At 35.8% G+C, this 15,960-nt stretch overlaps 2 protein-coding genes across 2 annotated transcripts; both read right to left on the bottom strand.

Annotated features, from left to right (window-relative positions):
* Positions 1-554: 554 nt before the first annotated feature.
* LOC126381383 (uncharacterized) lies at positions 555-1,334 on the bottom strand. Its single transcript, XM_050030871.1, has one exon. It carries the CDS (start codon positions 1,332-1,334, stop codon positions 555-557), a length of 780 nt encoding a protein of 259 aa, XP_049886828.1.
* A 6,618-nt stretch (positions 1,335-7,952) lies between these two features.
* Positions 7,953-8,492, bottom strand: LOC126381382 (uncharacterized). Its single transcript, XM_050030870.1, has one exon. The coding sequence runs from the start codon at positions 8,490-8,492 to the stop codon at positions 7,953-7,955; it is 540 nt and encodes a 179-aa protein (XP_049886827.1).
* Positions 8,493-15,960: the final 7,468 nt, after the last annotated feature.

Genomic DNA, 15,960 nt, shown 5'->3' with positions numbered 1-15,960 from the left:
ACATGGTTGTTCCTCCATACGTGTACATAGTTTGTTTAAGTTCGTTATATATTTCGTAATCTGAGCCATGCCTTGCCATTATGTAGATATATTGTAATATATTAACAGGGTCCATTCATCGTTTATCATTTGCAGATCTCCAATTTCGTCAAAGTACATACAGCGGTTGCCTTCTATCGGTGATAATTCAAAGTCTGAAATTGGCTGCGCACTTGTCGTAGCTGTACAGAAAAACATGAGCAGTAGTGTCATGACGTAGCTCGTAAGTTGATTCCGGCGCGTGCGACGCGGTCGGGTTACCCGCGCATGCGGCGGCGCGTCATCGCTCTGTAACGTAGTGGCGTTCTCATTGTTTTGCCATAAATGACTGTCTAACTCGTTTTTAGGGAGTGGGGACAATTTTGTAATAGGGCGTTTCAATGTGTTTCCTTGTGTCTTCAGTGTGACGACACGTACTTTTCCATCGTTGCCAGGATGTGTATTTAAAACGCGTCCCATTGGCCATTTTCCAGGAGGTATGTTGTCCTCTTTGATAAGTACCAAATCTCCCTTCTCTAGGTTAGGTTCGGTTTTGGTTGTAGCCATTTGCTTTTGGTTTGCAGTTGATGGAGATATTCGTTTGACCATCTCTTCCACAGATGTTGATGCATCATCTCTACAATCTTCCATCTGTTTCGTAGATCCAGTTTGGACCCAGTTTGGTTTTCCTGGGGCAGTGACATCATTGGGCTTCCAACTAGGAAGTGACCAGGCGTAAGGTACTGCAAGTCCTCAGGGTCTTCCGTAAGTGGACAAAGAGGGCGGCTGTTCATGCACGCCTCTATTTGTGCCAGCAGGGTAGTTAACTGTTCAAAGTCTAGTTTTTGATCACCTATGACTCTCATAAACTGATATTTCATCGACTTCACCGCCGCTTCCCAGATTCCACCTGCTGTTGGCCATCGCGGGGCGATGAAATGCCATTCGATATGAAGTTCGTTTAGTTTATCGAAAAAGTCTGTTGATGTCATTGTTTTATACTGTTGAAATTCTTCATACAGCAGTTTCGCAGCTCCTGTGAAATTTGTTCCATTATCGGAATATAGATGTTTCGGCGTGCCTCTTCTAGCACATAGTCGTTTAAGGGCTGCGATGAAAGCCTGTGAACTGAGGTCCAACACAAGTTCTATGTGAACCGCTTTAGTCGACAGACACACAAATATGGCAATGTAGCCCTTCGTTACTTTTACTCCTTTTCCGCGATTCAGTTTGACGTCTACGTAGCCGGTGTAGTCCACGCCGGTGTGAGCAAACGGTCGTGATGGGGTCACCCGTATTGCTGGTAAGTTACCCATGATCTGTTCATTTGTTGTAGGTTTGAAGCGGTGACATCTAACGCAAGCGCGTACTACCGATTTGACGGCTCTGTTTCCACCGATGATTTAATACCTTTCCCTTGTATGAGCCAATGTAATTCGAGCTCCTCCGTGTAGTGTCTGTTGGTGGGAGTATTGAATCACAAGACGAGTTAAACGTCCATCGTGTGGTAAAATTGCTGGATGTTTTGCATCTTCCGGAAGAGAAGAGAGTTGTAACCTTCCGCCGACCCTCAGTATCCCTTTGTCGTCCAGAAAGGGCGTTAAGTTTTTTAGTTTAGATTTAGAAGTTACAGTTCCTGTTTTATTAATGTTTTCAATGTCTTCATAAAAGTATTCATGTTGAATAGACTTAATAATAAACGTAGTGGCATCGTATAATTCATTAAGTGTCAAGTTACTTGTAGTTTTCACAGCTGTTTGTGACGTCTTATGACGAAGCAAAGTTTTGAAACGTAAGACCCACGCTAGGCATCGTATGACGCGAATGAACGTACTGCATCGCTCAGTCAGCTGTTGAGTAATAACGTTGCTTTGTAGTTTGTGAATAGAGCAACATTCAAATGTTCGTTCCATGTCGGTTGTAAAGTTTTGTTGAGTTTCGGTTTCTATGTTATTTTTCAGCCACAGAGGTCCTTCCCACCATAAGTTAAAGTTAAGCAGTTGAGACGGTAGAAGGCCTCGTGTCGCACAGTCCGCTGCATTTTCTTTTATTGACATATTTCCATAGTTTAGCTGGTACTATGTTATTTATCTGTGTAGTTCGGTGTTTGATGTAGCGCTCCCACTTAGCGTTACTTCCTTGCAGCCACGCGAGAACCACCTGCGAATCCGTCCAACAGGTAATAATAAGTTGTTTGTCATTGAAAGCAGTTTTCATCCTTTCAATCAGTTGAGCTAACAGAAGTGCTCCACATAGTTCAAGTCGTGGAAGTGTAGTTTTGTTTTTGATTGGAGCGACTTTAGTTTTTCCCGCTAGAAGGGTGATGACGTAATTTCCCTCGTCGTTGACAGTTCGGCTGTAGATGACGCACGCGTACGCCTTTTCGCTTGCGTCGCAGAAGCCGTGCAACTCTATAGTTTGTTTGATGACGTTGATCCATCTCGGTATTGTAACCTTATTTAAAGTTTTCAAGTCGTTGCGAATAGTTTCCCACTCTTTCGCGATGTTGTCGGACACATGTTTATCCCAATCTATATTGTTTATCCATACAGTTTGGAAAAGCAGTTTTGCTTTGATGGTGACAGGTGATATCCAGCCGAGAGGATCGTATATTTTGCTGATTTCAGACAGTAGTAAGCGTTTGGTGTATTTCGCTTTGTCTTTTGGTGTAATATTTAAGTTGAAGCAAAATTCATCCTTCGTTGTATTCCAACTCAGTCCTAACGTTTTCATAGACTCATCCCCCAAGTAGCAATCAAGAATTGTGATTAAGTCATATATGTCTAAACTTTAGCTAAAGTGAGATTTATCCAAATCAAATAGGACTTATTTGGACTTCATAAATTCATTTCCTTCTTTAATTCTATATAGTTTTCAACAAATCCTACTTTAGATAATTTAGAATACACAAAACCAAGTTAAGTATTCACAAAACTATTTAGTCTTATCTCAGCCTACTGTTAAGTCTACAAGTATTCTTTTACTTTACTCAGATTATTTGAAGGCTCACTTAACACTAAATTGATTTAGTGAAGTATCAGTTTAGTCTTGTAAAGTAAAAATTGATTGCCTAGATATACTTAAGGCAATTTTTATTTTTTGTTGCTCCTATACAAGACTGTTTTATTCGTTTTTGACTACAATAAGTAAAACATAAGAAAAGTCTATTCAATGGACGATAAAATCGAAATAGAAGCAAGCAGAAAGATGGATGAAGTCCAAATAATAAAAGGATCTGGTGGTTTTCGAAGGCAGAATATTAAATACAGAAAATTAACCTGTGATAATGCACATCCCACTGTTTTTGTTAGCGATGCGATATCTTCTTCATTGCCATCATTTTTTTATATCGATTGGTATAACACAATCATTTAATTTTGGCAAAAAAATCGTAAGTTCCTGTTTTTCAAATCCGATCCAGCGTGTGGCGGCCCAGGTACCTACGTCTCGCACAAATCTTCTCAAAAATGACTAAGCTAGTCTAACCTAATCTAAGCGCACGGCAACACTACACCATGAAAAATCGAGTTTTATAGTAAAACCTGCTAAGTTCAAATATAAAATTAGGTACCTATTAGTCTAATAATAAATAAATCCAATCAAAAACATAAATGTGAAATGAGAGCCAAGTTCAATATTATGCAATGCTTTGGTTGTTGACTTCAACGACAAAAGAAGTGAGATCTAAATGGGTGCCAAGTTCAATGGTCAGTCCTGAAATTTATTTATAATTAACAGTATAACATATCATATCTTCTTATAACATAAATATATTGTAGCCTAAAGTCTGTCTTATTGTAGGTAAGTACATATCCTCGTAACGCGTGGGTCCTTTTAAAAGGACAAATTCAAAACTAAAAGTCGACTTTATAGATATAATACATTTGAATACCTATTAAACTCGTTTAAGATTCACGTTAAGTTAAAAAAAATAATATGCCAGTAAAATGGATGTGAGTTGTGTTGTATCGTGGGCGAAAAGCTGACAACCTATCACCGCTAAACACATGTTCCAACTTGCTTACCTACCCTTAAAGTACTTGTCGAATATGGCATCAAGTGGTTTTATGATCACTTAGTGCTCTGCCTACCCCGATATAGGCGTGATTGTATGTTATGTTAAGTTAATCCACATACCTACCACAAAAAGACCGGCTGTCATGAGTTTTGGTTTATTCCTCGTTCGTCCTGAAGTTTTGTCCCACATTCCAAAAAATTCTTAGTTCGTCCCATATCAATTTCGAAGTCTTGCTTCGTCCCAAATTATAAGTAGGTACTTTAAAGGTATAGTCAACAAAAAAGAATACTTACTTACTTATTTTTTTAAAGTTAAATACCAATAAAACAAGTCTTATCATTAAAATATAAATCACTTTTATTATTCAGTATCACATTCAAAATCACAGAAATGTTATGTTATAATAATTTTAAATAAATACAGAACAGTCAGATCTATGAGAAACAATAATTAGGCAATATTTACAATTAAAAATATAAAAAAATGATTTATTAAGTTTTATTATAATAAAATAATACGAGTAATATTTAAAATAATAGGTAATCCTTTTTTGCTGATTGTACAATATAGTAAGTTTGGCATATAAAAAAAACATGGGCCGTATAAGGAATACAAAATGGGACGAAGTAGGAATAAAATATTTAAAATTATATTTTGGGACGAAGGAAGAATATTGTTCGGGACGACATAGGAATTTTTTATGTGGGACAAAACTCAGTGGGACAAACGAAGAATAAATCTGAGTTTTGATTACTTACTGACTCTTGCATCTATAGTTAGGTACAGGCACTAATTAGGTATTTATGTTAAGCGTTCATAATAGAATCTAATTATTTTTTGCCAGTTTATAATTTTTTCCTTTATATTCATCTAATTACCTATCTTACCAAATACCAAATTTTAACTCTCTAGGATCATCTGGAACTGGGTTAGAGTTTTGATTTATAGGTCAGTCAGTCAGTCAGTCAATGATAAAAATGAGGATTTTTGTACATTAATATCTAAATAACCGTTTGAGATAAGCTTATGAAATTTAGAACACTTATATGTATCTCACAAGTCTCAATATATGAGCCAAATTTACGATACGATACGATACGATTTGATACGTTTATGTAAAATAGTTTTTGATTTATGAGGGGGTCAAAAGTGGCTGCAAATGGTTCGTGTAATATTACACACGGTGCGGCTCGCCAGTTCTATTTCTTGAACTTGGCTTGATACGCTACCGCGTGTCTAGATACTTTTCTTTCTTCTTTCATTCTTTCTTTTAATAATTTTAAAAATGTACCTATTTTTAACTAAGCTTTATTCACAATCATAAACAAAACATATCTATTTTAAGTTTTGTGTATGGTTAAATGCATTTAAAGTGGGCATTAGATTCGATTCCTTTATTTTTTTAGCTTGATAAAGTCATCGGGAATTGGGCCGCCTTTTTTAACAATAATGTTTTTGGTGGGCTTAGAAACTACCGCGCACACACACGACGTTAATCAAATTGCAAGGGTTCTTCGTATATACAATATTCAACGGATACTCGTAAATTTTTACAATAATCACATTGTTTCCGTTGGCAATTAGAAGCGCGGTGATCGTACCTACTTTGCGTCAGCGAACCATGTAGGTACCTATGAGAATGTATGCGCGGAGACTCATTAGCAAATTGAGTTTATGTTTGTTAGTTCCAATTGCGATAAATATTAAATAATTAAGTAAATCACATTCCTATCCAAGTAAGAACTCAGCATAACAATATTTTTTATCTTCCACGAGTCGAAAAACTTACCTCTCAAACAAACATACTTTCCATAGGTTTTAAAAGCTTGTTCGATTTTAATTGTTACTTGTTACATAGATGATTCTGGCACAAAATAAACAAACATGATTTTACGACATTACTTTACTAAATCAAAATAGAGGATCACTTTAGACATAAGAGTTTTAAGTAGGAATTCACTAAATACTTTTTGTCTTAAGTTGGTATACTCCTAGACAATTGAAGTAAAATTTATCTTAACTAGTACTTGATGAAGTGCAACTTGACTTTACTTTTCTAAACTGATTCTTACGAAATCAATTGTTTCTAAAGTCTTACTTCATTTAGAAAAATATTACTTAACGCCATTTTGCACTTACAGGAAGAAAACATGTAATATTTTTTTGACAATATTATCGTCAAAAACTGAAGTAAATTCAGTGGCGGATTTACCAGTAGGCTGAGTAGGCTGAAGCCTAGGGCGGCAGATTTTAGGGGGCGGCAAATTTGGTCGGTCTGTTGTCATAAACGTTGTACCGGGTGAGAGCCTTCAGCGCTCCCCATTTGTCCGGCCAAGTACTTAATGCCATCTGCGGCAAATTTACAATAAGTCACGTTAAAAACGATAGAATACAAATCCGAAAGTTGCACAAACAAGTTGCAAGTTGCATTAACAGAATAAATGTAATTAATATGATTGTGAACTAAATAAGCGTATTGAATTTTAGAGGTCAGTAGGGGCGGCAAAAATTGAATAGCCTACTGGCGGCAAATTTGTAAATCCGCCACTGAGTAAATTAATATATATCTCTGTTGTAGTAACAATTACTGCGTTCAGCTGTCACATATTAATACAAAATGAATTTCTCTATACAATATGTCACCATTTTTTTTATTTGCTGAATAATCAATCCAAATTTTATTATTATTTTTCTGGTATATTAAAGGCCCTTCTGTTTTTTAACACTTTCTATCGATTTTACACGAGAAACAATCATGCGTTTATAATTTCCTGTATGTGAAACGGCAGAATAACCTTTTGTTAAAACAACTTAACAAATATTTTAGACGCCATTTTCTTACAGACTTCATTTCTTGTGTTAATGTAAATGTTCGCCATTATATTCTAAAATAAAGACGCGTGAAGTAAAAATCGTTTTAGTATGACCTGAAGTTTTACTTCGTTAAGTTACAATTGACTCAGTGCAATTCAATCCTATAGTCTTAACTAAGTATTGTAGATATCTTCAAGTATACATTTTTGGTATTAAGTGATACTACAAGAATTCTAAGTTTAGAATACGCAAGAACATTGTCTAAAGTAGGGTTTAAGTCTGACTTAACGTTGTCTTAAGTCTGTCTTGTATAAGAGTTAAAGTATGTGCCCACTTTTACTAAACTGTATCTTCAAGACATCTTGAGGGATATCTTGGAGACATATAAGACTTATCCAAGACAAGGGCTTGATTTAGTCTACTTGCCTTCAAGATATCTACAATTCTCTTTTAAGACAATCGGTTGCTACTTGGGTGTTGAAAGTTGAAGACGTGCTCTTGACTTTTCTGTTTTTCCGACACATTTTGTAGTACAGTAGGCTCGTTGGTCGCCCACTTACGTAATATGAAACCACCTTTCAATAGTAAACAATATAGTTCATTTTGCAGTGTCCTTGCTACTTCCACCGTGTTATGACTCGTTATGACGTCGTCCATATAGAATTGCGATCTCAATGCTTTCTCTGCTAGCGGGTAAGCATGTCCTTCATCAGCGGCTAGTTGTTGTAGCGTTCGCATAGCAAGGAATGGCGCCGCTTTAGTTCCGTATGTAACGGTGCAGAGCTGCCATTCCTGCAGCGGTTCCTCGGACGAAAATCTCCATATGATTTTCTGTAACGTCTGTTGATCCCTGTGTAGGAAAATGGCCCTGAACATTTTCTCTATATCGGCTGTGAGAGCGTATTTGTATGATCTCCATGTTAATATAAGCGTTAAAATATCCCTTTGTAGGTTGGGGCCCTTTTCCATAAGATCATTTAGGCTATATTTTGTGCTTGTCGGCATGGACGCATTAAATAGCGCTCTAAGTTTAGTGGTCGTTGACCCCTCTCGTAGTACGCCGTGATGAGGTAAAAAAGCTTCAAGTTTGTTGTTTGTTGCGTCAGCTGGTTTCATGTGACCCAGTTGTATATATTCCTTGATGAATATATGCCATCTTTCTTTCAAGCTGTAGAAACTGTGAGATTGCTTGTGGTCTAGTTTTTCCCAGTTTTTCGCATAAATCAGGCTTCAATGACATTTTTACTACGTATTGGCCTGTGCTCAATCTCTCCGTAGTATCTACGTAGTGTTGTTCACAGAAGTTTTCTGTGTTGGTTGATGGATCTGGTAGTGTAATGTCTTCCGTCTCCCAGAACTTCATCATCGAGTTTTCTAGTTCACTCAAGGTTACGAGGCAGTTGAAAGTTTTTATACCGCCGCTGAGGATCCACCCCAGTTTAGTTTGCTGTGCCACAGGGGAGTTGTGGTCCCGGCGCAGGACTCCATCATCAATAATCTTAGAGTAGATATCAGCTCCGAGTAGTATGTCGATAGGGCCGGGCACGTTGAAGTTGGGATCTGCTAGTTTTAAGTTTTGTAAGTAGTTCCAGTTCGTAGATTTTAAATTCGCGTTAGGCAAGTTGTTTATTAGTTTTTTCATAATAAATGCATCAGTGTGGAATGCAAAATCGGAATAAATAAATAAATAATAAATAAAAATCGTTTATTACCTCCACAACATAATACATAGTGATAAGTTACATTTTGACTTAAGTAATTAACTTATGTTTGTGGAGGCTGGAGCCTAAACTAGGTTACCCTGTACTATAGGCTCCAGGCCTCCAAATAAATGAATAAATGAATGTATTGACTTACACGCCAATGTGAGTAAACCCTTGCAGTTACCAAGTGTTGTTCCAATACCCGAGACGATAGCGTTCATTTTTCGTCGCGGTAGTCGCAGTCGCTGTGCGGCGTTCTCAGTGACCAGTGTAACTTGAGACCCCTGGTCTAATAGTGCACGCAAAGTTATGTAATTCCCTTCCGAATTTTTTACTGCTAACTGCACAGTAGTTAGTAGAACCTCCTGATCGTCGGCGTTGACGTGGTTGGAGGACCTGGAAGTTGATGGTATGTGATTTCGGGTTTCTTCAGAGTTTCTGTTGCTAGTTTGGTTGACATGCAGTAAAGTGTGATGATGTTTATCACACAATTTGCAGGTTTTGCTCGACAAGCACTGTTGTTCGCCGTGACTAAACAAGCATTCTTGCATATTTTTAGCTTGGCAACTGTTTCATTTCTAATATTCGTATTCATATTTAGAAATGTAGTACACTGCATCAGCACATGATCTTTTTTACATAATGGACAGTATCGGACAGTGGCATGATACGACTTTATCCACTTTTCTGGTTTCTTAAAGTTCGTCGACCTTTGTTCATTATAATTACCATATTGAATACGTTGTTGAGGTTTTTGATGTTGGTTCTGCTTTAGAGCTTCATACGCCATAAATTTGCCTTCCAGAAAGTCCAGAAACTCCTGTAGCTTTGGTAGTTCTCTAGGGTTCTCGAGATCGTGAATGTAGTCCGCATAAGTAGCTGCATCCAGTTTCGGTAGCAGTAGATGTACTATCAATGGGTCCCAAGTTTCGACATCTAGTCCTAGGTTATGTAACCCATTTAAGCACTCTAAAAGTGTGTCATGAAGTTTTTTTATAACTGTATGATCTTCCCTGCCGAGTCGTAATTGTCAACACTTAAAGTAAGGTGTTGGATTAACTTCTCAGGTTCGCCTTTTAGCTTTGTCTTAAGGTACTGCATCTTCTGGCATTTAGTAAGTTGTGTGTTATTATGTATGGTTTCAGTATATAGGTCACGGAACGAGATCCACTGGTTGTAGTTTCCGTTAAATTCCGGAATGACCATGGCAGGGATAGTTTTATTGTAGTTAGCTCTTGACCACATCTTTTCACTTAGAGACTTTTTTAAGTTATCATACTTCGTCTCCCACTGATGGTATTGCTGTTTGTAGCGGTTCCACTGGTCTCCCCTCAATTCATAATCTAGCTCCCAATGAATCTTGTCTATGGCTTCCCACTTAGTTTTTAGGATGCAGAGATGATCCTCCAGCTCCCATTTTTCTGCCATGTTCTCGAGATTAACCTTTGAAATAGCACGTTCCAAGGCGTTAAAGTTGAGTACTTGTCGTCGCATAAGCTTTTTATGATCCGCACTAAGTTCTTCCTGATGTTCACTGTCATTTTGACATGGTGGTATGTCTTGTTGAGATGTAATTTCATCGGCAGTCAGCTCTTTGTTAGTTGACAAACCACTTTTACGAGATAAAATGTGTGTGTGTGTGTGTTCTCTTACCTCATTGTACATCGCTAGAGTGTGCTCATAAGTATTTCCCTGAAAATACTTATCATCAGTATGGTTGCTCTTCATTAAGATGTCATGATTGCTCTGGAACTCTTTCCAGTAAACTTCCAGAGTTTCTAGACGTGACGTCAGGTAATCCAGGCTTTTCCTCGACGCGCTGTCCTTTTTATAGTTGGATTTCAATCGTTTGATGTTACCAAAACAATGCTCTTGTTTCTCAAGAAGTTTTTCTACCAAATCTTTCACAAATTCCATTGTTACTTAGTTATAGACATAAGTTATTACAAGATTAGTTACGTTGCGCTGGTTTGTTGGTCTGAATACTACAGGTTCTGTAGCCTTCAGGAGATCACCAAGTTCTTCGTAGTAGGTTGTTGAAGTAGGTGCCGTTAACGACACAGCGATGTTAGCGCCTTCTCAGTACGATTGGTGAGACCCGCTTATGGGAGGCCAAACGCACCGATCCGCTATCACTGTACTCACACTACACAGGCTCGAAGGACCAAAATGTATGAGCCACAGTTTATAGCCCATATATCGTAAAGTTGGTTAAGTTGAAGGTCGTTGTCGAGTGCACATAAAGTTAAAGTTGAGAAAGTAAACAAACGTATTGTCACTATGAAGTTTTATTGCACACTAATTATAGCTAATTTACAATATCGCGCGGCGCCTAAATGTAGGTCGCCGCCTCAGCATAAAGTTATGTTCGGACGTGTCCCGTACATCCACTCTAAACCCAATACCTTTATACTATTAATTTCTTTGTTAAGAAACTGTGAAGGTACCTTTCCACGAAACTCCGTTGAGTTTGAATTCCACTCTCGTAAATTCATAGACAAATCATTGAAAGCGGCTTTAGCTGCTTTATTCAGTTCGGTCGCTTCAAGAATGGAGTCCGTACCTGTGACTAAATTATCTACGTACAAGTCATCTGCTATTTGTTTTAGTATTGCTTTATTTCCCTTCGTTAAATGATGTCTAACTGTAGCATTTAGCAAAAAAAGGACTTGATATTATACCGAACGGTACACGACAGAATCGAAAATGTACTAAATTATCAGCTGCTACACTCCTTTCAAGATCTTTAATCCATAGGAATCGCGTTACATCCCGATCTATGTCCTGAAGACCGACTTGTAAAAAGGCTTTCTCAACATCTGCAACAATAGGTATTGTTGCGATGTTCTCTAAAGCGTAACAGAAGTCCAGTCAATTCTTCTAACATCAGAGGCCCACGGTAAAGGCATTCGTTAAGGCTCTTATTGCCCTTGGTCTTGGCTGATGCATCGTAAACTATGCAGAGCTTCTCTCCTTGTGCAACACAGTGATGCGGCAGGTAATGTATAGGATGGTCAGAATTCGGTAGAACATTTGGAATGGCCTCAATGATACCCTTATTTAGTTGTTCTTTTATAACATTGTTATAAGCTAGTAAAACATCACGGTCAAGTCGTTTCAGTAGATTGGTTAACCTCCCACAAGCTAAACCAAAGTTCGATGGTAGAGAAGGTGGACAGTCGATCCATGGCCATTTGACATGATATCTATTGTCGATGTATTCAGTCGTCTCATTAAACTGCCTAATAGCTTCATCGTCTCGACTTGCCTTTGGGGAATCCGTAATACCGATAGATTCAAGGTCCCACAATCTTTTAAGACTATCACTCCTTAATGGAGGATCGGGTTCATTAAATGGACTACAACCCATACTAGATTGAAAATATGTAAGGCAAGACAGTTTATCCGCTACATTGTCCTCAGAAATGTCGCATCTCCGAAAGAATCCATCCAAAATGGGAGTTAACTAAATATAGGTGCACTGTGGGACGCCGGAGTTGTGGAGTTAAATATAAGACGTGTGTCTTCTAAGACGGTCGTTTATTGTCTGACTATAGATAATGACATATAACATAGATATGTATATTACATGGGTGTGGAGGTACACACTACACCTCCCTCCTTTTAGAGAAAAAAAAAAATACAAATTAGTTTTTTGTTTTTTTACACATTCATACTTATATAAAGGCAAATGTTACTATGACTCAAAATTTTAAGTTCAGTACAATATAATATATTTTTTTATAATTTACCTTTTTTTTATTTATAACCTCATTTGTTTTATGGTCACCTAAATTTCATTTAACAAATCACAATATTATGCAGTATTACCTGTATATTATGAAAGTGTATTTTTGTTCGTACATAATCAATTCTAATTCATTTTATAAAAATAATCCTTAGTAACGAAAACAATAATATGATATCGATGATAAGTAACATTTTTAAAAATTACACATACAAAGCAATTACTTAAAGCAATTTTAATAACTGTAATGACAACTGTTTCTTATGAAAATTGTATTATTATATTTGTTTCCATACGATACATTATGCCTATAAAAACTTTATCTATCATTAAGACCTGATTTTGTTTAAAGTAAAATTAACTGGTCTATCGGAAAAATAATGGAAATGTCCTTTAACCGCCTTAAAATCTTAACACTATCATAATTATCTTAACATTTGATTACAATAATATTCTTACAATGTAATAATAACAACAATGCACAGATATTTACTTTTATTTTTATTTATTTTATTTCTAATGGTGTTTTTTATATATTTATTTAATTACTATATTTTTATTCATATTTATAATATTGTTTTCATTTTAATGAATATATACTTATTAAGATTATAGAATTAGGATTACAAAAGACGTAGGTACGTACCGTTCATGATCTATTAATTTATTTTGTCAAATCTAAAATCAGATTGAACACTTTTTCATTTTAAACAATTCTCTTATTCTGTCTCTTGCTGCTTATTCAACTTTTTTCTTTCATTTTTAATATTCATTATTTACTTAATACTTCTTTATCGCTACTTTATGCATTATCGCAACTTGCACAGCCTCTCCTTCTAATGCAGTATCGCACAACCAACTCACACAACCTGGCCTTTTAATGCAATTGGCAAATTCCACAACCTCGCCTTCTAATGCAGTATCGCAACTCACACAACAACCAACACACACAACTTACAAAAACAACTTCCAAATGCCTTTTAATGATTCCTATCAAAACCTTTTAATGTAATATCTCCTCGTACCAAACCTTTTGATGCAATATCTATTCCTATCAAACACTTTAATGCAATATCTCTACTTACAATACCTCTTTTAATGCAATATCTCTTCCTACCAAACCTTTTGATGCAATATCGGTACACTTAATACCATCCCTTTGGTATTTTATTTTGAGTAGCCGGCTACTTACTCGTATTATATTTATTCATTTATTTATATTATTATATTTATATGAGGTACTCTTCTTTCATTTAATATAATTATTCATTCATTTATTGGCAACATAGTGCTCAATATGGATTGTGCGCACATCCTTATTAATAATTGTGGTCATTTTTAAGTCTCATTTGGACACCAACTTTTCTCACGGAGAATACTCGATTACACCATGATCGAATGGAAGGATCTGACCCACAATGTATTATCTATAGAGTCAGAATTAAGACAACTACATAAAGGTCTCCAACAGCATTCTCAGAGGAAGCTCGTTCACACTGTGACAAACAGAAGGACCTGAACCCTATATACCTCATACCTGTACCGCATATTGAATATTACTTACTTTCTTTTTACGTTTTACTCTCATTCCTATTTTGAGCTTTCAATTTCATATCATAACTTTTTCAATACATTCATTCCATTAATTTTAAATAACGCTTTGGCTAACAAAACATTCGTGTTGCATTTGGGTGATCAGTCCAGTTGCTTACGTAAGCTTATCTACCAAAGTGTTAATAACATTTTTAAGTCATTTCACGATGCTAACTAAAGCATTTTTTTTTAATAATTCCACTTACTACATACGTTTTTTTTTCTTCGCATGAAAATGATTCTTTTGTTTAAAAACATCAACATTCCTACATTGGAAACGCGTCTCTACTAATCAAAAGGACGAACGGTACCTACTAAATATACACAATAAACATTCAAATCTAAAAAATATTTAAATATATATATATTATCTACTGATCACGAATACACATCATGATTACGTTCCCAGTTACTTGAGCTGGAGCGAAGTAGAAATATTTGAGATCGTCAGCTAAAATCAAATTGCGACGTTACTAAGCTCTATCCTTTATACAGATGAGTTATTGTACATATACAATACACACTAAACTGATATATTCTTACTTGTATTTAATAATGTAGACCTTCTTGTCCTGACTTATGAATTTGATAATGCTGCTCAGTTCGAAGTGAGTACCTATATTTTTTACAGAATATTAATGGATAACAAAATCAACTACTTAATTGAAATAATTCTTTAAGTGTAAACATTTAACTAGACAAAGTAACTGTTCTCAAAAATGAAGAGCTGAAAGAATAAACGACACTGATCAAAAATAATAATTAAATTATTGAACAGGAATCGAACCTGTAACGTGTAGCCATTTGCAGGGCTATTTTAATCAACCAGCTATTCGAGCTTCTATGCAACTATCTTGCATACAACTGCAACGTAAGCGAATTGTTCTATTGCAATAACAAGTATCCAGTGACGCTTTAAGCAGAATGATAAACGATGATATATTTTTGTATCATTGTACCTACTTATCATGTTTTATTTCTAATTTTACGACTTTTATCTGCTTAATAGTTTTATTGTTTCCTAAAGTTCTTCATGCGTTTTATTGCTATAAGGGTTTAATTAATAGATCAAGTTATCTACGTATGGTTTTCTGTAGTAAAAATAATAATGAATGAATAAGTTAATACCCAATAATCAATCACGAAATAACGTATATATATTATATAGTCTAATACCTATTTCAGTAAAGAGAAATTGAATTTGTCTATTCGTCATGTTTAAGTTTACTTAATACATTTGTTTATATCTTCAATGTCAACTGTGAATCAGAAAATGCAAAATAAATCTACTAATATTCGCTACTAAAATAATCATTATTAATCATTGTATGAAATAACAACACTCAATGGTATAAAAAATGAAATTGCATACTTATTGAAATTATTTACTTCATTACGAATTAGAAGTGAATGAAGTCTATGTGTGCTAAAAAGTTATTTAGTCATCTATACTTATAATAAATCTGTAGAGAGGTCAATTCTGTACATTAAATATTTTTTCAAAATAACTATCAGGGGGTGATAAGTGGTCGATACTGATGCCAAAAATGCAATCAGTAAAATTTTTGTCTGTCTGTCTGTCTGTCTGTCTGTCTGTATGTTCCTTATAGAAACAAAACCTACTGGACGGATTTTAATGAAACTTGGTACAATTATTCTTCACACTCCTGGACAGGTTATAGTATACTTTTCATCACGCTACAATCAATAGGAGCAGAGTAGTGAAGGGAAATTCTTTTGTATGAAAAATCTAAACCACTCAAGTTAGACGTTTGAAATTTGGCATGCAGGTACCTTAGATACCGTAGAGGTATACTAAGAAAGGAATTCCCGAAAATCCTACGGGAACGGGAATTAGCGGGAAAATCCTTTTGTATGAAAAATCTAAACCACTCAAGTTAGACGTTTGAAATTTGGCATGCAGGTACCTTAGATACCGTAGAGGTGTACTAAGAAAGGAATTTCCGAAATTCCCACGGGGACGGGAATTAGCGGGAAAATCCTTTTGTATGAAAAATCTAAACCACTCAAATTAGACGTTTGAAATTTGGCATGCAGGTACTTTA

The sequence above is a fragment of the Pectinophora gossypiella genome, unplaced genomic scaffold, assembly GCF_024362695.1.
Source record: "Pectinophora gossypiella unplaced genomic scaffold, ilPecGoss1.1 Pgos_48, whole genome shotgun sequence".
NCBI lineage: Eukaryota > Metazoa > Arthropoda > Insecta > Lepidoptera > Gelechiidae > Pectinophora > Pectinophora gossypiella.
The sequence above is the reverse complement of the archived record's forward strand: the minus strand, read 5'-3'. Positions and strand labels throughout refer to the sequence as shown.